Below are 25,030 nucleotides of genomic sequence, written 5' to 3' on the forward strand. Positions count from 1 at the left end.
TATATTTACCATTCATCACTGCAGCGCGACGGACGTCGACAACGAAAGACCACTAGCACGTCACCCCCGGCGCAATTTTTTCCCCTCCGAACCCTCCTCACATCACTATCCGGTCCGGCGGTCGTATCGAGGCAATCCGGAGACTTCGGTAGCAGTGCTATGTAACATTATATTGTGTACATCATTCTCGACCATTATACTTCGAATCCTAATATCCTGAGGTAGTTGGCCGACCGAAGTGCTCGTGGTTATTGAAACGTGCTCACATAATAATATACCTACTGCTGCATTTTGTCGTACCCACAATTATATAATAATACACTATACATCATCTATACCAGTCGACCCATCCGCATTAGATAATATTAATTAATAATTATACGTATACAATATTATACTAATCGGTTGTTAAACGCGTTTCAGGGCCTCCCGGCAAACGGGGCAAACGAGGGAAGAAAGGCGACACCGGTGATCCTGGACCAGCGGTGAGTGATATATGCAATGCTCGTACCGAAACGACCCAAACAACGGACATAATATTTCAATAAAATATCGCGTTGTAAAATATTACACCGAAACCGAAAACCTAGACAGGGGTTTCGTTTTGAACGGAGGAAATTGATTATAACGGCCGGATGACCATGACGACGATTTCGGGTTGCAGTTCACATTATTTAGGGATCCGCGGTCCGGAACGGTCGGCGCGCGCGTTGTCGTAAAAATAGTGCGACGCCGCCGCCGTTGAGTGGCACCGTGCCACTGATGGGATTTTAAGTCGCCGAGTTAATGGCTTAAACACATTTCAAACAATGCAATAATGTGTTTAATTTTAATCACCCGGAGACCAAATTATCTTTTGATTTTGTTTTTTTTTTGTGTCTACAAATTTTAAACCGCCATAGTTAATGTGTTGGACATTATATTATTATTGTAATTATCACACGAGAGAAGAGGTTGTGTAAACATTATGTACCTGCGTACAGCACAGTACATAATGTATGAGTCAGCACAAAACCACTACATTATTATACTTCACGTTCACAAAGCTTGTTATTATAATACATATGTATAGTAATATATTGAAACGAGTGTGTTTGATTGACCTTATCGAGTACAAAGTAGTTAGTAAGGAAGATTACTATTTCGGTCCAATATAATGAATAAAATATAACGCTTCACTGGCTTAGGTGGGTTTTTTTTTCTTCAAATTCTTCGATTATATATATTGGAATACGGAGGACCGCGTCAATTATCAAACATTATTATATATGTTTACATTGTACGTGTGTTTTATAAAAAGTTTCCAGTACAATGCCATGATTCTCAAAATGAATAAACAATTTCAAACGTTATTGTGCATAATTTTTTTAAATGTAAAGTTCAAATGCCGAGAAAAATAATATACCAATTATTACTGTAATATTTTTCTTTTTTTTATCGTGTCACTGTATTTAACAGCATTGCGTATAAATCATGGTGTATTTACTATCCTCACTAATGATTAAAATAATAATTGTGATTTTTTTCACGAAGTAAATAATTGCATTAATATTTTTTATAAAAGGAACTTTTTAAAGACAAAATTATAATTTAAAAGGTTTTTGGAATTCTTTTATACATAATTTTTACTTGGTCGTCGTGAGTATAGGTACTCGTTGACATAAATGTCAAGCTAAATCACCATTAATATTTATAACATTATAGTGTTATTATTTTCAAATTGCGTTCTGATCTGACACCAGCTTCGAAAATAATTCGTGAAACATGTAAATTAATTTAATTTTCTCTAACTGGAAACTCTGTTATCAAAACTATTTATAACAATTATAACTATGTTATAATATATCAAATATTGTTAACAAAATATGTTTGTGACACCAAGCTTGATAGTGACTAGAATATTAGACCACGCTGTATGCTTCCGATGTCTTATTTCGATGAATAATGCGAACAAATTAAACGTTTTAAAGATATGCGCTTTGGATTCAAAACATCTACTAAACATCATTTTTTATCTTACTTACATAATTTTCATATGAATTTTATTTACGTGACACCAACCTCGGCTGCTAAAAGTAGCTTCGCATTACGATGTAATAGAAACTACTCGTAGTGAATGTCAGTTGTTGGTTAGTGCTAACATAAATCGAAACATGGGTAAAGAAATAGAGAAAGAAACTGAAAAAGAAAAATAGGAGTGAGCGAGAAATAAAGATAATTAGGAACTTGACTTACAAATTAACAAGTCTACAAATTTTAAAGATAGTTATAGTTATAGTTATAGCGGGGTCTCCATATTAATAATAATAATATTTAAATAAGGTTTTAAAAGATTATACTGCTGTTACCGAAATTGGTCCTGCTGTTAAAAACAATTTCCACTGTTGTAATAATATAATTTTTTTTTTATTATAATTGTTATTGTCGTTGTTTTCGTTGTTTACAACTTATTAAACTACATGAAAGCAACATAGAAATATATGTTTTACAGGGCCCGGCAGGTCCGCCTGGGAAAAATGGTTTTCCGGTATTTATTCAAGTCAAATTATTATATTTAAAGCATTTTTATATATTATTATTAATTTTATTTTATCATATATTACACATCATATTACTGCATATAATATTATCATATAATTATTAATATTATTTGTTTTGGCACACATAATTTTCAATCACGCTCAAACGACAATCATGCTTGTCAACACGACTATTTTTTTCTTTCATTTTTTTTGGCCCAAAAATCACAAACACACACACACAACCATACACTCAGCACGCACGCACGCATCGAATCCAACAAACAACACGTATAAAACAGCTTTTAGCTTATATTTTATTTTTCATGTATTTCGACATGTCTTTTTGGCAACGTCTATTTTTTCGTAGATATTCCGTTTATTATTTTCGACTCATGCACTCGGCCCACCCAATCAGCACTATGCATCAATTTTTGACAGGTTCATATGTATTATAATATAATATATACAATTAATACGACGTTCACAGTTTCTATGTATTACATAATATTATGTATATTATAGAGTGGAACCCTGCGCGATTTCTTAGTTTTTCGGTGTTAGTTAACTATATGCAACATAATATTTCAATAGGTAATAAATGAAAAACGAAAAACTTTCCAGCTCTTATTATAATATTATTCTTTTGTTATTTTCAAGTATAATGTCACATCCAATACTTACGTATGGCGTGAAAAACTATTTAAAAATTTGACTTTTCCCGCCCCGTATCCACGTATAATAATATACTAGTATTTAGTCCGTTTACTCATCGACTGATTGATTTTGTCATAATAATATACGGTATATTATTCGGTTTTTTTATTGTTTTAATTGTTATTTTTTGTTGTTATGTTTTATTATTTTCCTATTATAGGGCCCGAAAGGAATAAGAGGGACCAGAGGCTCGACGGTAAGATAACCGCCTCCAAATGAGAGTTTATCTTGTAAATTGTTTTGCGCCATATATAACAATATTAATATTTACGCGTCTTCTCTCCGCTAACTAAATTAATGGATTTAATTAATATACTTACGTCTTACATCTATAGATTTGGTGTCGGTAAACTATTTTAACAAAAATAACATAACTTATACAATTGTTAAGCCACACACACCAGCTTTTAAAGAGGATTTGATATGGGTAATTTTAATTAAATTTAAAAAAAAAAAACAATTTATTTTTATGCTTTTTGAAAGGAACTGTTATAAATTATCCACTATTTCTAATTGTTGGTCGTTGTGCAGTTTTACAAAATTGTATAAAAACAATGGTTATAGGTTAGGTAACCTAGCTACTAAAGAGAATCAAAACTCTAGATAAGAAACCACATTTTTACCATACAAAGGAAAACTTTGACTTTGCAATATGTTTTTTATCATTTATACGAAAAAAGTAATTTAAGTTCAAAAAACATGAAAAAAATTGATTTTAAAACAATCATATATTTGCTTGTATTACCGCACTGATGTCGAAAAAACAAAACAGTTTATTACTCAGTCAAAGACCAAAGTGCTCCTTATTTATTGAGAGAATTTGATTTAGTTTGGATTATTATGTAGCCCAAGGTTCAGTCGAAACGATTTTTAACAATCGATTTGTGGACGTTGTTGCTTGAATCTGTCATCTCAAGACTGCATTTCGCAAACTCCATAATGTATTAATCTGTCTGTTTTGAACTGCGTAAGACACGGCGTATTGATTGTGACGTTGGTGACCTAACCTATACGCGGTCAGGTCATAAAAAATGTAAAACTTTAGCTACCTACGCAAACTTATCGTTTCCAAAATTCTTTACTCTCTTTTAAACGCGTGCATGTGTAGCATGAAAAAATAATATAATTTTTACTATTTTATATACTTAATAACTCCCAAATCGGACCCGGACCAAGAGATTATTTTTAGATTGTAATAGGCATAATATTATACTCTCCATGATATTGTATGTATATATTATAAATCAGTGGAGTATATACAGTTCGGTAGTGAAGGGTGGGCCTCATTAAAATTTTTTCCCAGTTGCCTCAAATATTAATCAAGACCTTCAATTTTTTATAATATTTAGGTGGTTATAATATAAATTTTTATTTTTTATGTTATACCATTTTATATTTTGTATTTTATAATTTTTTTTTTTTTAATTGATCTTAACCATCGGAAACTATGACCATCAGCAATTTGTGGTGTGGGGGGGGGGTTGATCGAAGAACACGTTTATTTATTATATACCTATATATACCATATATTAAATCATAAAAATAAACCAAGGTCCAACTCCCTGGAGGGAGGGGAGCAATTTACCCTCATCACCCCACCCTCTTCCACTGGTTTATAGGCATATTATATAGTACTATTATTCGCCTGCTATAGACGCTATACTTACTTACAAGTTACAACTCACTGCGTGCGTACGATATAAATATATAATTTTATTAAAACATTTTCGAAGTGTTTCAAATATTTTCTGATTTTTAGCATGAACTTTAACTTTTCAATTATTAAGTATGTGGTTTCTTACCGACAGAGTTATGTGACGTTCATGAGGAAAATTACGAAAATATGTTTCCAATCTCTAGCTATCCGTGGTCACGACGGCGGCAGAAAATAATACACGACGGAATATTTTGAAAAGAAGACTTTCCGGTTTCGATTAAATGTTCATTCATTCCGTAGGTAATAATATAATATGTTTACTGCTTTGGACAGCCCGGAGATGAAAATTAGAAATCTATAAAGAGCATACCATAACCGAAACACTGTTCAAATGTATTTAAATTTTACTACGTAGGTATTTAATTTTCTTGTGGATTTTAATAATTATTTCGGTGTTATTTAAATATTGACAGGGTTTAATTGTGCTGTATTGCTTCCGATTAAATTCGCCAGTTTAATACATCACAATAATTGAGTTAACTTTAATTTTTGACCATCGCGTGGTTCCACGTTCCTCATTCGTTTTAAATTCGTTTCTCATTAATTTTAAATTCGTTTCTTGGACGTATCATCCAAAAACCAACCTTGTTGTAATAGTTGCGCAAGCCTTGCTGCCTTCGGTTATTGTTATTTCAGATAAAACCACTCGTGCTGTATAAAAATCTAGTGTAAAATAAGTAAAATAAAAATTATATATTATAACATACATTTCTACGTATTATTGCGAATCTTTAATATTATACCACATGGACGCTTAGTAACACTTGCAACGATCAGTTCGTGTTTGGAAGTCGCGTGTCATGGCTATTATGTAATGCTTTGTATATTTTATCGTTGCTCGGTTCGAACGATAAACGTTCAGAGAGGTCCGTTCGTAATCCGTATAATAATATTATATAAGGATAGTTTTGAAACCCTGTTAACCGAATAGTTTTCCGACAGTCCAATTACACGTTGAAATAATATAAAACAACAAAGAACGGGAACTGAACAGATTTGTTCAAGACTTGCATCGTATTTCACTCCTCCGTGTACCAGGTATCTTCTTCTCATACTTTGATTTTTAACCATGTATTTTCATAATAAGACCAAAGAATGCAGTAAAATTACTATTACTAGGTATTGTGGTATTATCCACAGATACTAATATATTAATATCAACGGTTTAAAAACTAAAAAACATTCTTTATCGTGTCTTTGTTATCCTGTTCAGATATATTTTTTTAAAGAAATATTAACATAAATTATTATATTTCAATCATAAAAATAAAATAAAAAATTGATTAAATGAAAAGGCTATGTAAAAACCATAAAATATGTTTTAAATCTTACATTTTCTATGTAAAAAATGAGATGTAGGACGACTTTAATAAATACGATATTCTTTAAGAAAATAGCATCAACATAGGGGAAGTCGTAAACGATAAATGAAAATAATTTTTTTTAATTTGGTCTGATAGAGGAAAGCGCAGGGAAATTGATTATGTAAGTCACGTGAGGCACCATCACAGTTAAAGAGAGTATACAGGTATAATTTAGCAGCATTTGAGCCCCAATTTTAATGAGTGAACAGAAAAAAAGAGAAAGTACATTATGTCGGTAATGCAGCCCATCACAAGTCACAGCTACAAATTAATTTAAAATGTTTTTTTGTTTATAAGGCAGACAGCCGGGTTCTGACGTTCCGCAAGGTTTTCCCACTCTTCTAACTTACAAAGTTTATTTGTGAATTGGCGTGTATACGTTCCCCCGAACATACTACACTCAATAATATACCACTGCACCAATACGCATTATAAGATTCATTCGTTTTTCGCACATGCATCGTTTTCTATGAAGTGGTCGTGGACTGTCTTTATCGCTGTACTCGTAATCTTTCCGAAAACTGTTCATTCTATTGTATGGTCACGAGAATGGTGGGTTTGTGGGTGTATGAGGGCGAGGGCATGGCGATCGCGTACCCGCGGTGCCGACCCCAGTCGATAACAATAATATACCGCAGGGTTGGCCGCGGGGGACGTGACAAATAAACGACCTTATAGGATTTAAGCAATTTTTTCCGAGTAAATCACAGTGGCGTGTAATATTTGCGCGCGATACGCCATAATTTGGGTGCATAATACTCGTTTTCGTTTCGCGCACAGTAGTACATCCAGGCCACTGCAGAGTAAAGATCATGATGCAGGAAATAACAGTATACAGTAATATAATGAGTATAATAATATTATATATAAACGCGACGTCTCACAGCGCATTTGCGACCAGCCGTATTATAATTTATTATTGACGTAGGTGAGCACATGGTACACAGAGCGGTAGTCAAGTCGGTGTTTTTATTCCATTTATTATTATTTTTTTTTTCCTCCGTCCGTAGTTATATTTTATTCGACCGGCACGCGCGTCGTGCATGGGCGTAACAGCGAGCGATATAATATTAAAATAATACGCGCTATTGCAGCGTACGTGCAGTGCAGTTCAGTACCCTATACCTATACTGCACATGGTGCAGACACTCTCGAATGAAATACGCGCGTATAAAAATAAAATATATATTTTGCAGGGTAATTCTTGTATCGCGGACTAAGTGTGAAATGTAAAGGATTTTTATAACGTTCGATAACAAACCGTTATTCGATATTCTGCAGTATTATTAATTTTTCTCGAGATATAGAACTTTTTTTTTACAAATTCCTCGAATTCTCTAGGATATTGCTCGATTTTCGATCAAAAAATCGCTCTGTATATCTCACGAGCTTCAAACCATATTATTCAGCGTCTCGTGCGTGGGTTTCTCGCACGCAGCAATGAGCTGATAACGACGTCTTCGTTCACGAAGTTTAATCCTATACGATATATACCTACATAATATTACATCATGTACATGCGAGAAGAAACGCACCTCCCCACGCGTACTGCAGACCGTTGGCCGTCGCAGTTGCTGTATAAACGTGTTATGCGTATACGCGTGATCGAAACCTCATAATATCTCGATCGCCGTATCATTACACACACACACACACACACACACACACACACACACACACACACACACACCCAAGCTAACTCGTGCATGAGCTTAACGCCAGATTAACCGCATGCGGATCCGACTCTTGGGCCTTTAGCGTTTGTCATGCGCTCGACGTGCACAAACTTTAAGTGTAACACATTAACATTACTGAGGTAACAAGGGCTGAAAGGCGTATATCGTATATTATAATATAGTGAATAATATTATTATTATGATTATTGCATACGATTGCGCCGTCATTTTGTGTACACTGCACCGCGAGTCGTATGTATGCATGCATATTATTATAATATATTGTGCACGTATATTATAAAAACGCCATGTTATTATTGTGATAATTCGTTATAATTTATTGTTGTGACGTTATACACGTGTAACGCGTTTTTCACAGCATTGTCTTTATCAATGTCATGTATTGTTATTATTATAATTATTACTATTTTGATCAAAAATAATAATATGTTGTAAATCGCGTAATCATTTTATTAACTTGTCTTTTTTATGTGTTTGTTACGCATTTTTACAGGGACCCATTGGACTGGACGGCCCGAAAGGCGACGTCGTAAGTAATTTATCATAAAACAATATATATAATATTTATAATAAACACGTTATGCTTACATATATACTTATACAATATACACACATAACGTTGAACGACCTATTTTACCCTATTGGTATTTTTACTGCTGCCAGGTATAAATATTATTATGGCGAGCCAACTGCATGTTAAAAATTACGCAATATTACATTATCTGTGAGGGTAGTAGGCGGGTAATAGGTAGTCTAAACCTAACGGATAATACTTATTAGTGTTATAAATAGTCACAATGACAACGACAACGACCATTATATACTATATGTCTATATGTATAGTATATTTTTATTTTGCTTATGGTTTTATTTTCATTACAGAACTCGACGAAAATTATTATTCTAAAACGAAATTCGGTTCGTCATAGCCTTAACTGATTATTTTTGCCATGATGTTCGTTTGGGATAATTACCTTACGTGTTTTCATGTTAAAAATAACTATAATTTTCCCAAATCGATAATATTATTATTTTGATACAATTTTTCAAAGTGATATAATTATATTATAGTATGGTTGTGTTATAAACCTAACCTACTATTGCAAAATACCTCAACGGCGTGGGCCAGTATTGTTCTATATGCCTAATATAGTCAAGGGGAGATAGGGAACAATTACCCTTTTGAATTGCTAACAAATACATTAATGTTTAACAAAATTTCAAAATAGGGTAAAAATTTCAAAATACACTTGGTCTCTCTCTACCCCCCCCCCCCTGCCACGCACTTGAATATAGTGTGCTATGGCGCTCCTCGTTCTCGTCGGCGCTAACCGAACCATTAGCAAATCAAAGACATCTTTGGATCATTGTCTGCAAAAATTACGTCATTTGCGAGCAACAAGTATTAAACGTGGATTTAATGATTGTGTATGATTATTTACTGTTAAATATTGACCATTATAGTTATGAAAAATCGACAGTGCGTCGTAGCTTCGCACCTACGTTGTCGAGACGTCATACTATTTGATTTCTCCATGACGTGAAATCATTATTTTATTATTATTTTTTTAACAACCAGCCAAATTATATGTTTCACCTTGCCCACGCGCTTATAATGTCTAACGAATATAAATTGATCTGAATATTTTTTTATTAAATAAGATATTATTTAGTTATTACTAGTTAGTTCCTACCTATATATTATACTATCTAGTTAAATGTTCACGTTTCGTACGTAGCATCATGTGCATTGCACACGTTTTTATAATAATATATTTGTAGGTCATAGGTACCATATATAATACCACAGGCTGAGAATAGCACAACCTCCACACCACCGTTAGTAGTTATACCACCTCATAGTCCTATCCGGCGTCTAGATAAATCGTATAATGTATAAAGTGTGTTTCTGACTAATTTGCGGTCGGCTGTACATGTATACATATATAATATAATGGTGACGTGAAAATGGAAGCCGTTAACGAGGGTTTTTTTTTTTACCCCGTGTATATACATATTATATAAGTGAAGGAACCTCCGGTGGCTGATTTAATGTATACCGGCTATTACACGAAGGTAGCGGCAGCACTCGCATCCGGTACAACATCAAAGGATAACCATTTAAACGGACCGATTCGTTTTTAAACCAAACCTTGTTCGCACCCTCGTTTATACGTCGTCGCGCGTACATTATAGCACCTCTATATATATTATACACACGATGTGATAACAATATATATACGTAACAGGTGTGGCCGATCGACGAGTGCAGATATCGAAAGCGAGAACGAATTTATGATCTTTTTGGCACCGTAAGTAACGCGTGTTCCTCGTGTTGCAGATAAGTCGATTTCGTATACATGATTCGTTAGAATATATATATATATATACAATTATATAGTATATATGTATGTATGTATGTATGTACCGTGTATGTATTCAAACGCTTTATAGCACGCGCGTGTAAACGCGTTCGCATAAAAATGTTTTACTAGGTTTTTCCGCGAGGAAAAGTTTGTACGGCGCATACAAAACAGACGACCGCCACACTCATCCCTCCCACTGCAGTATACTATGCCACCCCAACGTGGAAGTACAATATAACTATATGTACAGTGCTCTTCGATCCGAAGTTTTTAAGATTCCATGCGACTTCTGCTGTGAAACACGCGCATATTATAGAGAATTGATTTCACTCGATACCTAATTTATTATCGCCGATAACCCTCGGCCAGATACATACAATGCAATAACTATTATAATAATATGATATGTATGTAGGTAGGTCCACTGGAAACGTGCGTATACAGGGTGTTTCTACAACACATATAATTATCACCGCTATGATGATAAGCATATATAAAGTCATTGAGGTTGTCCTTACAAATTAAATTTTTGGAAATGCATTCTCTCTCCTAATCATGAAATTTTTAAAAAATTTTACTGTTAAATTAATAAGGACTTGAACTAAAAAATAGATATTCCATGATATTCTCTAAAATTTCCGTGTGCAGATAGATATTTCACATATTATTATCAGTTTCTAACTGTCGATAACTGCCGATATTTGATGTTCCGTCATAGATTACTTTTTTTATTACCTATTTGTGATAATATATCGACTTGGTTGTTTATATTATATATTGTGATAAAATATCGTTGTGTAGCTCATTGAAATGTGTAGCTATACCTAATGCACAATTTATCTGGTTATTTTACTACATAAAAACCACATCTGGTGGATTTTTATTCTACCAAATCCTCATTTGAAACCATGGGTCACATAACTATTTTACATTTTAACACCATATGGTTGAAAAATTCGGAGTCTTTTTTAATATACATTGCAGAAAATAAATAAAATTAATTCTGGAAATCTTTTTTTGGACACTTCATTGAAAATGTTAATTTTAATTGATGACATTTGTATTACAAACACCCTGTATGGCTGTATGCGGACGTCATTACGTCAACGAAATACTGACAAGTCCTCGCGCCCACAGACATAATATATACATTTATCCGCATACGGTTACGGCATACACATTTTCCAGCTTATATGTGATATGTCAATATTCAGGGTAAAAAATAAACGGTTTAAATTAAAACTAGTGTTAATTATTACTTTAGTTTTGATTCTTAAATCTGAACCGATTTGTGGGCACGTGTAGGTTTCACGTCCAAACCGCGTCGATCCGTGAGTGAAACCGATCTGCCTTTTTTTTACTGATCTAAGTAGACATATATATATATATAAATCGTTTGAAAAAAAGTAATAAATAGCTTAGGCGAGGACGACATACGCACACCTTGATGTTTTTATTACACACCGGGACGTCCGCCGCTATAATATAATTGTCGCGTTTCCGGCCTTCTCGTGTACGATCACATGATAATAATATAGGAAATATATATTATATCGACAATGGCGCGCTTTTCACTCGGCCGTAACACGACTCATAAGAATTGTTGTCGTCCGCCTACACAATATTCGTATATTTATTATTATACACTATTCCGTTTTCGTTTCGGCGTAAAAAAACAAACTCACATAAAATAAAATATACAAAAAGAATAACTACGTGAGGATGTAGTCGTCAAATAAAGAAGAACGCGACTAATTGACGACTATATTAGTATGCACTATGTCGTAACACAATATGCATACCTATACGGACAGAGACATCTAAACCAGAAGTGTTCGTTATAGGAACTGCGGAGAGTCACAGGGTTCCAACCGTTGATTTCGTACATTTTAAATTATGTTGCACATTAGCTTTTAGTGATCATTAGCTGAGAGTTCACAATATAATATATATTATGCTTAGGCCCTCCAGTGATGTGTACAGTATACTGGGAACCATCATATTATAAGCGGTGTCTGTATCGAACACAACATTAACACTGTTATAATATAGTCAACCTTAAACACACGTGTTTTTATTATTATTACTATACATAATGTACTGTAGTTACCTATAACGTCATCTGTTAAAACTTTATTCGAGTGTTTTAGATTAAAAAAAATGTTCGGTGCATACCACATACCATTTGATATAATACGTATATTGCTGCCGACTACTGTACGCCATTAGTGTGCAGTTGAAACCTGTACTCACTTAATTATGTTTATGTATACGTACACACTATACGCGTTGTCAAATTTTAAAATCGAGTTTTAGCTTTTTTACGCGTAATAATATGATAATAATAATATATCGTTATCATAGGTATAAGCAGAAGAATTTATACTATTATAAGATGGTATGATGTATTCTGACAGGCGAGATAAGCCGTAAGAAATATACAACACTATTTTAATTATTTATTGATAATAATGAGAAATATTAAAATGTATATAGAGACGTTAAACAAGTAGGTTTTCAAAATAATATTTTATAAATTCACACGTAAACTTTAGCGTGCCGAGCATAATAATAGTAAGTATTAGTACGATGAATTCCAGTAATGTGAAAATTTAAAAGTTTTCTCATTATCTTCTACGACCTAATGTATAGTTGAGTTGGTCGGACTCAAAGTTTATAAGTCTGCTTTTGTCTATAAACTACAGAACTATGTGGTATTAAACACCACCAGGCCAAAGTATAAAACCGTAAAATGTATTTTAGTTTAAATATCATGTTATTATTACATAATATTTAATATTTATCCTGTTGTTAATTAGTTGATTTAATCTCCGGAAAGTTGTTTTAAATTAATTATACGCGTCTATACACACATGTGACTAGGTATGTGAGTTGCATTATGTGTGTGTGTGTGTGTGTGTGTGTGTGTGTGTGTGTGTGTGTGTGTGTATCAGGCTTATAAATAACGGCGATTTTGTTTCCACTTTGGTTTATTAAATTACGATTATTATGGGATACCTATACGTTCTCTGTTCAGCCAACCAATTATACCTATACACGTTCCTACGTAAATATAATGCGTGTAAGTGTGTGACTGCGTGTAACAATAACCGTGACGACATTAATAATTTCACTTTTATTTTGAGATAAAAACCCCAAACTTAAAGTTGACCGAAATATAATATTAGGTACATTGTATTGAATTAAAAATTAATTCGTACCGTGTGAAACGAAAACAAACAACGGTCAGCTGCAGTAGAACAAAATAATTATGCTATAAGTTATTATAATATTATTTATTATAATGCTATACTCACACCGAAACCATCATAACAAACGCACTCGTAAACAAACTGCAGTTTTCCGTCCGCAATAATAATAGAACCTATATTATATTATTATTATTATTATTATTATAGGTAGGTTACGTGTGTAATATATAGGTACGTATTATTGTATATACCGCGGAGATGTATCGTCGTACGTCCGCCCCACGTCGGAAAACTAATGCTTCCGTTCGTGTTGCGAATACATTATTATTTATTACTATTATTACCAGGTCGTATCATTATTTTATATATTATATGCGACGATTGTCGCTCCTTATAATATATATTATACAGGATGATTGTTCTACAGTAAATCTTTTTAGGATATCTTGGGAAATATATGACACTTATTATTTCTTTTCCTACTCGTCCAAGGACTTGATTCTTTTGTACACTTCCCTACGATTATAGTACCTGTGATGAGCATTGTTATAGTCCTAAAAAAAATATAAACATTTCTTATATTTTTTCCGAGACATTTCCCGCGGGTTTACGATGAAAGAGTCATCCCTGTATCAGTGTATTATGTATGCTGGGTATCCTGCACCGTACTAGTAGTCCCTGTTATATCTCGGAAGAATGATTGTTGCATCAGATTGCTACAGTTCGTTATAAATATCCAACATCATAATACCTTCTTTTTTCTGTTCTTCAGTAACTTCTTACAGTCGAAGCTGTAAAGATTTAAAAATCCACATGCATCAAAAGTGCTTTATTGCATATGAAAATTGTCAATTTTTGACTACAGTTCTATAGATTGATCACTTAGCAGAGTAGATGTGATACAAAATGGTTTTTTAGAATTTTGACTTTTAACACTGTAAACTACACTTTTCTTATCAGACACTATTATCTCTTTTAAACATATTATATAGATAATCGTTAGAGATACAAATGAAAAGGTTAGACCTCTGTTTTATTTTTAAATTACTTAATGGACAAGTTTATTGTCCAAAGTTACTTTCAAACTTAAACTTTTTGTTTCCTAGTCGATGGTACTAAACAATTATTACTTTTTATGTACCATTCCAGTTTACGAATTACGGTCAAAATACTCCTATGATTAGATGGAATTAACTAAGATATATCTTTCCTACTGATTTATTTTCATGTACGGGACGGTATACAATATACATAATAATATATTTTTTTTCAAAAACTATTTTTATTATAATATTGTTAATGCTGTTGGAGCACCTTATATTTATGTTTATAGGTATATAACTCCAACTCTTCGGTACATGATTACTGTTTTTGATGTACACGAGAATATTAATTTATTTATTTTATAGAGAAGAACCTCTAAATTATGTGTGATAGGAAATATATTTTTTGATTTTTGAATTTAACATGCCATAAAATTAAAATTATTTTTTAAATAATAAATCTTAACAATTTTTCTATTCTATATAATAATACATATTAAGCTGTAGTTGTTAAATATATTCCATACATAACCTACTTAAATGGTAGATGAATACAATTTTTTGATAACATTGAAATCTGATCACTGGTAGTAAGTACTTGAAAAAGCCTTTCTCTTTTAGCAGTTTTCTTTATTAAATTGGGTGGTTTAGTACGGGTAATTTTAAGGAGCATTTAATATATTTTAGAATTTTAAGTGATTTTAGCACTAACGCTCATTACACATTATCATTCCTTATAAAGGTATAAAAAATTGCTATTATTCCAAATTTCCAAATTACCAAATGTTCTGATCCAACAGCATTATCAACTTTTTGCTGACCATTTTGATTGCACATGGTATAGATAAATAGATGATATCAAATCGAAATTCGATGAGTATTTTATGCGTTATTAAAAACTAAAACGTAATTCTTTATACACACCATAGCAATTCAGGTCCAGCATACATCATTTGATCCACGATAATTGGCTTGGAATATAGAAGATCTGTATTATTTCAGGTGAATCGCTCCGTTTAGTTGTACGTGATTTATAGAAGAGTACAGTACAATATTATACATATATATAGACATTTTGAATCGCTTTCACGCGGTGATCGTGGACACGTCTTTGAAATCTGGCCGCGTAAATGGCCTTTGTCTTTTTCGTTTAGTCGGGGTAAATCCAACACGGCGTAGGTATATATTATATAATATAACATTATAAAATATTGTTTATCCGAAATTCCGAAAGATATCAACTGTGTTACGTTTCAAATGCTACCGTTTTTTTTCGATGTCCGAACTCGTATTATTGTCGCAGACCGCAATCGTTGTTTTATTTATATAATATATTATGTTTGTCCCATCGCCCGCCTCCGTGACTTCCGACGATTCGTCTTCGCGACCTTCCGGTAGGTACCTAGGCATACACTCGCAAAACGCCAACCTTTTTTTATTCTAAGCTGCTCGCCACAGACGTCGTATATTATATGACGCGAGGCCAAATCATATTAACTATATACACACAATTCATACACATTTTAATGTATGGCGTATGTATACGAGCCGGAATCTCTGAAAAGATTTTGTCGGCGATTTCCTCGAATTCTATTAGTAGTCGGTGGTAGAGGGGTGAGAGGCGGAAGAGAGCCGGGAAATGCGAAACATTTACTTGCAGAACATCTGGCGCATATTATTTAATAGTTTGTTCGGGACGAATAAATATTATCAAGAGAATCTTATGATGATAATAATGCAACGAAGCAGATTTTACCTACACAGATTTTTTTTTCGTACACAATTTATTCGGCGACATGTGTATAATAAATCGGTTCGGATGTTGAATAATTGTCGTTGTCGCGTGCGATTTATAATATCGATACAATTAATAGTGTTTCGTTTTCGGATTTCGCGCCAAATATTATATTATATACTAAACAGTTCTCGAGTGTACATTATATTTATCAAAATATATAATTTCTATACATTAATATATGTTCAAACCAAAAATAACAGTTTCAATTACATGAAACGTAAACCACGTCTAAAGATATGTCGACCGGTTAAATTTATGTGAAATTTGGTTAATTGTCGGTAATTTGGTTAGTATATTTTGGTTTGATTTTTGATTTTTCAAATAAATTACTATAAAATATGTCAAATTTCTTACCTTATCAAAACTTTTATTAAATGTGTACTCAAAGAATATTTTTTTCCAATTCTACTACCTATCCCTAAATTAACAAAATGGGAAATCTTAAGTAAATATTATTTCGCTGGTGAAAAGTTTAATTATGATGTTCACTTTTGTTTAATATCGGTAAAATTAATTTGGTTAATCCATATAACTATGTCCTTATAATATTATACACGACGAAATAATTTATTTGAAATTTTTATTAAGTGACTGCAAGCGTGGGTACCGAATTTAGGTATAAAATAAAAGTATGACAATGTTCTATAGTTTGTAGAAAGAAATTTCAACACTTTCAACTTGAGTTTTGATTCCAAACGTTTATTATTGCCGAACCTATTCCATTCAATTTATTTAACTGCATGAACGAGCTTATTAAGGAGAAAATATAATCGCCCACGTCGCATTAAAAACGTCGAAATGCTTATTTGATTTATAAACGTTTTATTTTAATTATTATTGCAGTAATAAATTGTCAAGTGCTCTACGTGTGAAAGTCTGAGAATAATAATATCAATTTATTTTAATATTTATTATATTATATTACATACAAGTATAATATAATATATATGTATATATTGCACATTCCGTTAAAAATTAATAATGATTTATACATTTCTGATATTATTTACGATTTTTATAATTAATTATTAGGTACTAATAGGAATAATAGTAATAACAATATAACAATATTGTATATAAATCGATTTAGACGTTCATTCGTTCGTTTCGATTACTACGAGATGTTTATTTAATCATCGCTGGTGGATCGTTTCTGCGTGGGTCGCACGACTCCTTTTTAAGAAATTAAAACCCGTTTTTTTTTTTTGCTTTTTGTCACTGTAGAATTATAATGATATGTAGGTACGGTACCTACACAAAATAACAATAATTATTATTATTACAATACGGACGGTAACGCAGACCATTTACATAATATTATAGTCTATTATTAAACGTTTTATTTTATAAATTATAATATATTATGGCCATTATGATAGGCTTGTATACTAAAAGAAAAAAACGTACATTCTTAATGCCGCCTAAATCTCATAATAATTATAATTCACTCACGCGTGTCGCTGTCGTGTGTTAAACTTTCAAATTAAAATATAATAATATCGATACTGTTGCCTGTAAGATTTGGTGGCCATTGAGTAAATATTAAAATTGTTGAAAAAAAAACTTTAAATATTGGTTAAATTTATCATAATATTATATTAACGTATAAGTTGGCCACCGATGGAGAGTGGTACCCACTACCCAGTGGCGTATTTAGGATTTTGCTGCTCAGGGTACACATTTTTTAATGCTTCTTTTCCCGGAATCGCAAGTTTTTTATGGTGGCAATTTTTCTCACATAAAAAGAAACTTACAACACTCCCTAAACACACCACTGGTAGTACCTATAATAATTTGAACTTCATCAACTGCTAATCTCAAATCATAATCGTACAATAATAGCGATTTTTTACTTTAGAATATTCAGCTATCTAAGTATATGTACCTATGTCTTTTTAACCTTTTAATTTCAGTCTTTCGCCTTTATATCGAATTTCATCTTACTCATACACGTGTAATACAATTTAAAGTTGGGTTTCTACTTTACCTTGTCATGTAGGAAGAGTTGAATATTGTTCAACTTGTGGGTACCGTACTACCAACATTTTGTCATATACGTATTTCATACAATAATAAGATGTAGTATTACGAGAAGCCACACGGAATAAAATATGATATTTAAACATAAACATATTTAATTAAGACGTTTTAGAAACAATGTACTATTTCAAAAATAAACAGTACCCACTTGGTTACTCAACAATTCATGTAACGTTGTTAGTATTTAAATATTACGAGTACATGGGTATAATAGTGCTAATATAATAGTAGTCTGATGAAAATCAAATTGTATTCAAATATTAAATATACATACATGTAAACAGAAGAACTGCCCTTAGAAACCTAAACAAAGTATACAAAAAGGTCTCGATACTTTCTTATATGGAATATTTTGGTTTTTAGGGGTTTGGTTACAAGTTTTTTCTTTTGTAGATCACCCAACAGACAATTTAAAGCGATTTGTCGGTGTTATCCACGAGAGCAGATACTAATATTACTCATGGAAGTATAATATTTTATAATATAAATGCTGAACACCATAACTGATAATAATATAACAATACGGCATGTTGATTCTGTGGAGTATGTCAATTTTAAATAAGACTACTGTTCTGTTTCCAAAAGTGGTGGACAGAGCTTTGTTAATATTTAGTATAACCCCCTCTTTCTCAAAGTCATCGAGTTGACTCTAAAACTGCGCCAAGAACAAATATTTTGCAAATATTTGCGGCTAAAGTTTTATAATTATTTATTTGCCATCCAATATTTTCATCTGAAGTTTTGATGGATGGGGCCTACTTTACTTAACATTAATTTTAATTTATTCTATTTTCATATGTTCTGCAGTGCAATAAAGAACATAAAATCATATTAAAAATTACATAATAAAAATAAATTTTATGTTGAGTGGCTCATGATATAATTTATACATAATATAATATTATAATGAGCATAATAGGCACTTAACAAAATATTAATGTAAAACATTTCCATTTCAATTTATTATTCATTTTATAATTTCCTATCACACTTATTATTTATTTCATAAATTACTCAATCACTTAATTATCCAGATAAGATATTTTTTTAACCTTACTACTTATGTATTATCTCACCTAGAAAATTTTTATTGCAAAATTGAAAATGCATATGCATGATATTAATTTAGATAGCAATTTAATTATCTATGCTTATCACTAAATTAACACTATGTCATCTTTGTCGAGCACTTGAACCAAATAAAAAAGTATCAACAGTTTATTGCAAATAACATGTGTTTATTTTGAACACATTACCTACATTGACACATTGTATATTTGTGTGAAACGGTGAGAGAACAAATAATTAGACATGAATAAAATAATTTATGAGTTTGCCAATAGAAGAGTAAATCAATAATAATTTTCTGATTGAAATTTGTTTGTTGTTACTTTGTTAGTAAGAACTTGTTAATATTAGAAAATGTGTTGGTTTTAATTAAAATGTTGATGAAGTGATTAAAAGTTATTAATGTATGCCTATGTAAACAATAAATAACATTTATTAAAAATTTTTACGGTGATTTTCCCCTATATTGAAATACGCTTGAAAAGTTAAACAATCTTTGATCGTCTATAATAATTGTTTGTCTTACGAAGTTTAGCTACGCGCGACCATATACCAAATAATTGTTTTGAACAAGTGTTTTTAAATCATGTAATTGGGCCTCGCATCTGTTAAAAATTAAAAAAAAATGAAGGGTGCCTATATTGCAGTTATTGATTATTATTATTTTTTTTTTTGAGGGGGGGGGGGGGGTTAATTTTAAGCTGGGGAGTTGAGTTATTTGCACATAGGTATGTCGATGGGGTGAAGGCTTCTGAGTCCTAAGATATTTTCACACCGGAACCTCAAAATTACGGTCATATATATATGGCGTATACGTCGTACGATTTACGCTAAACATATCGTTCGATCATATCGCCGCGATAAAGCTGTCGAGTACGTTTATACGACCGTTTAACGGTCGTAAAAGTACGCCGCCGCTCGAGGGTACCTATCTATCTATATTATTATTATTATTATAATATGTTTACATATGCATATTTTATAATATCGTATACACGCGATGTGTACGATGTGTATAATATGTGTGCTTTTTTGTTGTTTATGATGTACACCCTTTACAAAATAACTTCCACCGCCACCCTCACCGGCCATAATTTTTCCGCCGTTTTCCGCCCGTACGTATATTGTACATTATTATAATATATTATTATAATATTACAACGTTATTTTATCGCGTAATATAATAATAATATTTATGTTTATACATTCACCCGCGGTAATTATTCATTATACCGCGGTTGTGGTTTGTGGCAAAACTGCTCTAAAGCCTAAAGGGTATCGTATAATCTGCAGCCGGAGCGCATGTACCGCGGTATAATATGTGTGTATGTGTGCGTGTATAATGTATGTTGGTATATTCGTGTTTTATTATACCGCAAATCGTTTAACGTCAAACATTTAATGTTTCGTGTGTTTGCAGGGTCATCCGGGCGACAAAGGACAGAAAGGCGATTCCAGCGCGCCGAATTTCGACATATACGCCGCGGTTAAGGTAAAACGAGACACATATACCTGATATTGTGTATTATTTTTCTTTTCGCCTACAATATAATATTATGTTGTTACCTATCACTGTTTTCCTCGATCCTCGCCTCGTTCGCCTCGTGTCTACACGTTTTTCTTTTACATTTTTAACGTCGCGTATCACTGACCCGCAGCGGTCCTCGCATTTATTATCATGTACTTAAAAGTTAATATACGTGTTCGCAACGAAAAAAAAAGGTCGACGTTCCTATATATTATTTACGCTGCACCGAATGCATTTTCGCTTTTCGTAGGTATATAATATGGGGTTTTATTTTGGTTTACGCGATAAAAGCGAGATAGGGTACTGGACCGATGCAGTAATATAGGCAATATAACGCCAGGGTCTCAGAGGGTTTTACCGCGAAAAGCAATATTATACGCATACACAAATACCTATAGAATACTATTATATACGTATATTGAACGACTGGCGTTTCCGGTTATTTTTTTCCTTCGATTCTCTCAATCCGTTTCCGCGTAGCGCCGCGCTAGTTGATTTCAACTCAGTATTATTTTTTTACCTTTCGGCCCGCTACGTTTTTCCGTAAGCCTGTCTACATATTATAAACATAAAAGTCAATTCACCAAACATCCTCATCTCCCATTTTTTCCTACGATAGTTAATTTATACAAATTATGATTTTACGATTTTTTTTAGTAAAAACGACCGTATTTTTAAATCCTTTCAATTTTTTTTTATGCCATTTAACAAGTGTCCCTGGTGGCTGTGTTGGTACAAATTTAATTTTCAAACAAAAATCGGACTTTTTTTACTGTAAAGTGTAAAGCAGTTTATTTTTTATATTGAATTTTTGATGTATATATTAATCGATTACGATATTCGCAAATTTCAGCGGCTAATTTCTGAATTATTTAACTCAAAGTATTATGGAAAATTGTCCATATTTATATTGAGATTTAGAAGATAATAATGAGAAAAAATTATGATTGAAGTTGAAAATGATAGTTAATTATATTGATAAATTAGTAATTTATAATTTTAATTATTTACCGAGGCACTAAGTATACTATAATTAATATTACATAACATTGTATATTTGATTCAAACCCTGCGTTATTAAGGACTAATAATCCTTTGTTCATGAATTTAAATAACTCGGGAAAACAATAATAACTCATTTAAAATTTCGATTTTGATGCATCAACATTTTCAAACAAATAATCTGCTTAACAATTCACAGTAATAAAGATTAGATTTAATTTAAAACAAGAAAGTTTTTATCATCGCATGAGTACAGCTGTATGACACTCTATATAGTATGTATAAATGGTATACAAAATCTAAGTACCTGAACACAATATGGTTTTCAAGTAGACATACTAAAAAATTCCAAAAATCAGAATTTGAATAAATGCATTATTCAAGGATAAAAGGGGGCCATTATGTTTGCTTGAATCACTCTGTATAAACAGCGGCACACGTGAATAACATACCACCAATTATTGCAGGGAACCAGCAGTAAACGATCTGTAACGACGCTGAGAGGAGGTACTCTCGGATACGCAGAAATCGTAGCCGTTAAGGTGAACTATTTCGATATAGGTTTTTTTAAATACTTTTTTTTTTTATTTGGTGTTCTTCGTATATAGACTTCTTTGTTTTTTTGTACTTTTATTATTGTTATTAGTATTATTCTATCGTCATCTCTTTTTCATATTCTATGCAGCAGTAGTCATGTAGTATAATAGCTGACATTATATATTATTATATGTATACATAGATGATTGTACTTATTGTATTATCATATTTTATTGTGTGCGCGTGTGCGAAGATTTTATATTATTATTATTTATATATTTTTGAAACTTTTTCTTTTCCTTTTATTGCGATATTTTGGCTTTTTAGAAAAGTAGTGGTTTGGAAAAAGACGATAACATATTATTATAATGTATACGTATAAAGAGAGAGAGCAATGAAACGTGAGATTTCACGATGTATTCAAAAATGTAATTTTTCAAGCAACAACAACAACAACAAAATAACATCATAAACACTATATAGCTATTCTTTACAAAAACATTCGGAATGGTTGTATCGTATTGCATCCTTGCAACTGAATTTAATTTAATAACACTTTCAAGTTTCAGTTTTCCCGTCTCGTGTAGCCGGATATCATTTTTTTCCTCGTAAGTCCCGCGATTCCCCTGCGACACAGCAGCAAACTTTGATATTAGGTACGATATGCGTTCAAACAACACTCTCATTGATACGCAAATATTGTCGAGTGTTGTATGTTTACGATTTACGAAGTACCTACCTGTTTCCGGACAAAACAGTACACGACACAATATATGTACCCACGTCCCACACGAATAATGTATTTTATGCAATCGTTATGTGGAGTTTTTGTCTTTCGGTCAGTCCGTGTCAGAATGATAATATTATACGTACATCGTACTTGTAAATATTATTGTCACTGCATTCGTCTCGTCGCTTTATTGCCAGGACTTCCTCGAAAATCTCGTACCTACGCCGAAACGTGTTTATCACAAAAGTCATATAATATACGTTTCGGTTTTACTCTACGTCTCGACACCATATACGTTAAAAAAAAAAAAACAAAACAATACGGTCGAAGCGTAAATTTACGACGTATCTATAAATATATACATAATACGCGCGTTCGGGATGTTATATATTATTATATATAGTCGTCGTCATCAAGCTGCGGTGTAAAACGATTTAGGTATACGCCTTGAACGCGTTTTATTTTATTATTTTACCGCGTTCGGACAAACGATTAGGAGGTATATATATAATAATGATACTAATATATACATCATCCCGACGACGGGCATATATAAAACACTCTTCCTTTTATTTTTATTTTTTAAATTTTTTCTCCGTTTCCTCTCGCCTCTCTTTCTCTCTTGTCGTTAGGTCCATTTTGTTTTTATTTCGCATGAAATGCTTTGTTTTTTTATTTACGGTAGTTGGTGGCTGGTTGGTTTATAGGGTCTACAAGATCGTGGACATAACATATCGGCGGAAAGCATAGTCATGGTTAAAGTGAGTACAAATACATACAACGTGCATGTTCGTATTCAGCCACAGTTGAATCTTTTATTTATTATGCTGTCACATTGGTCAGTGGCACTACCTACGTAATTATGGTGGTTTTATTTTTCTTATACTTTGATAAATACACTGCAGAGTGTCCGCAAAGTTCAATAAATTTAATAAGTTAATTTTACTACCGGACACCCTCCGTGTTGCGGGACGATGGACCATATTTGTAAAAAAAAAAATTATAATAATAACGCATGGAAAAGAAACAACGAATAATAATACAAAACGGTAACTGCCGTAGGTACACGATCGTTAGGTTTTTTTTTTTCATAATCTTTCCTGCGATTTACATATTCGCGCAGATCATATTACTACTGACTGGTTATAACGACGGGCGTACCTACAATAGCAGCAGGTAGTCGTCGTTGTATATATTTCTATAATACACTGACAAATCGTTTCCGGTTTATTATTTCCATCGATTTATACATTCGATTTCGTCCGATCGGGTTTATTACTTTTAATATTATTATTTTTTTTTTTACGTATACTTACAAATCTGGTCCCCTACCCTGCTACCCACCCAATCAATGGTCGATTGTCCAATAGCTTTATTTGTGTGCATAACGCGACTTGTTTTTAGGGCGAGCCGGGAGAACCAGGACCGCCAGGACCAATTGGGGCACGAGGACCCGAAGGAGCAATGGGGGTAAGTTCAATGAATCCGTTATTATTACTATTATTATTGCTGTACAATGGGAAATTTGAATATTATTATCGGAACAAACGCTTACGATAATGTGATGTACTATATTATATTATACGAGTATTATACGCGAACTGATACTGGTATCATCGACACGGTTTAGCGGCTCTTTACTCCGCAGGTGATTGGAGGGGGGTTGGGGTTGGTAGTGAGGTGACGGACTTC

The 25,030-nt window shown here is 32.5% G+C and overlaps 1 protein-coding gene across 4 annotated transcripts in view; it reads left to right on the forward strand.

Annotated features, from left to right (window-relative positions):
- The first annotated feature begins 420 nt into the window (after window positions 1-420).
- LOC111037208 (collagen alpha chain CG42342) overlaps window positions 421-25,030 on the forward strand; it is a 55,457-nt gene continuing 30,847 nt past the window's right edge. For 2 of the 4 annotated variants that reach the window (XM_022319607.1, XM_022319610.1), the window contains exons 1-6: window positions 428-485; window positions 3,397-3,432; window positions 8,508-8,543; window positions 20,962-21,033; window positions 24,046-24,099; window positions 24,743-24,808. In XM_022319607.1, coding sequence (XP_022175299.1) covers window positions 24,091-24,099; window positions 24,743-24,808 — 75 coding nt within the window. In that variant the 5' untranslated portion in view covers window positions 428-485; window positions 3,397-3,432; window positions 8,508-8,543; window positions 20,962-21,033; window positions 24,046-24,090. Of the gene's footprint in view, window positions 486-2,491; window positions 2,528-3,396; window positions 3,433-8,507; window positions 8,544-20,961; window positions 21,034-24,045; window positions 24,100-24,742; window positions 24,809-25,030 lie in introns of all 4 variants that reach the window. The other 2 variants (XM_022319611.1, XM_022319609.1) reach the window with 2 other exon arrangements.

The sequence above is a fragment of the Myzus persicae genome, unplaced genomic scaffold, assembly GCF_001856785.1.
Source record: "Myzus persicae strain clone G006 unplaced genomic scaffold, MPER_G0061.0, whole genome shotgun sequence".
Taxonomy (NCBI): Eukaryota; Metazoa; Arthropoda; class Insecta; order Hemiptera; family Aphididae; genus Myzus; species Myzus persicae.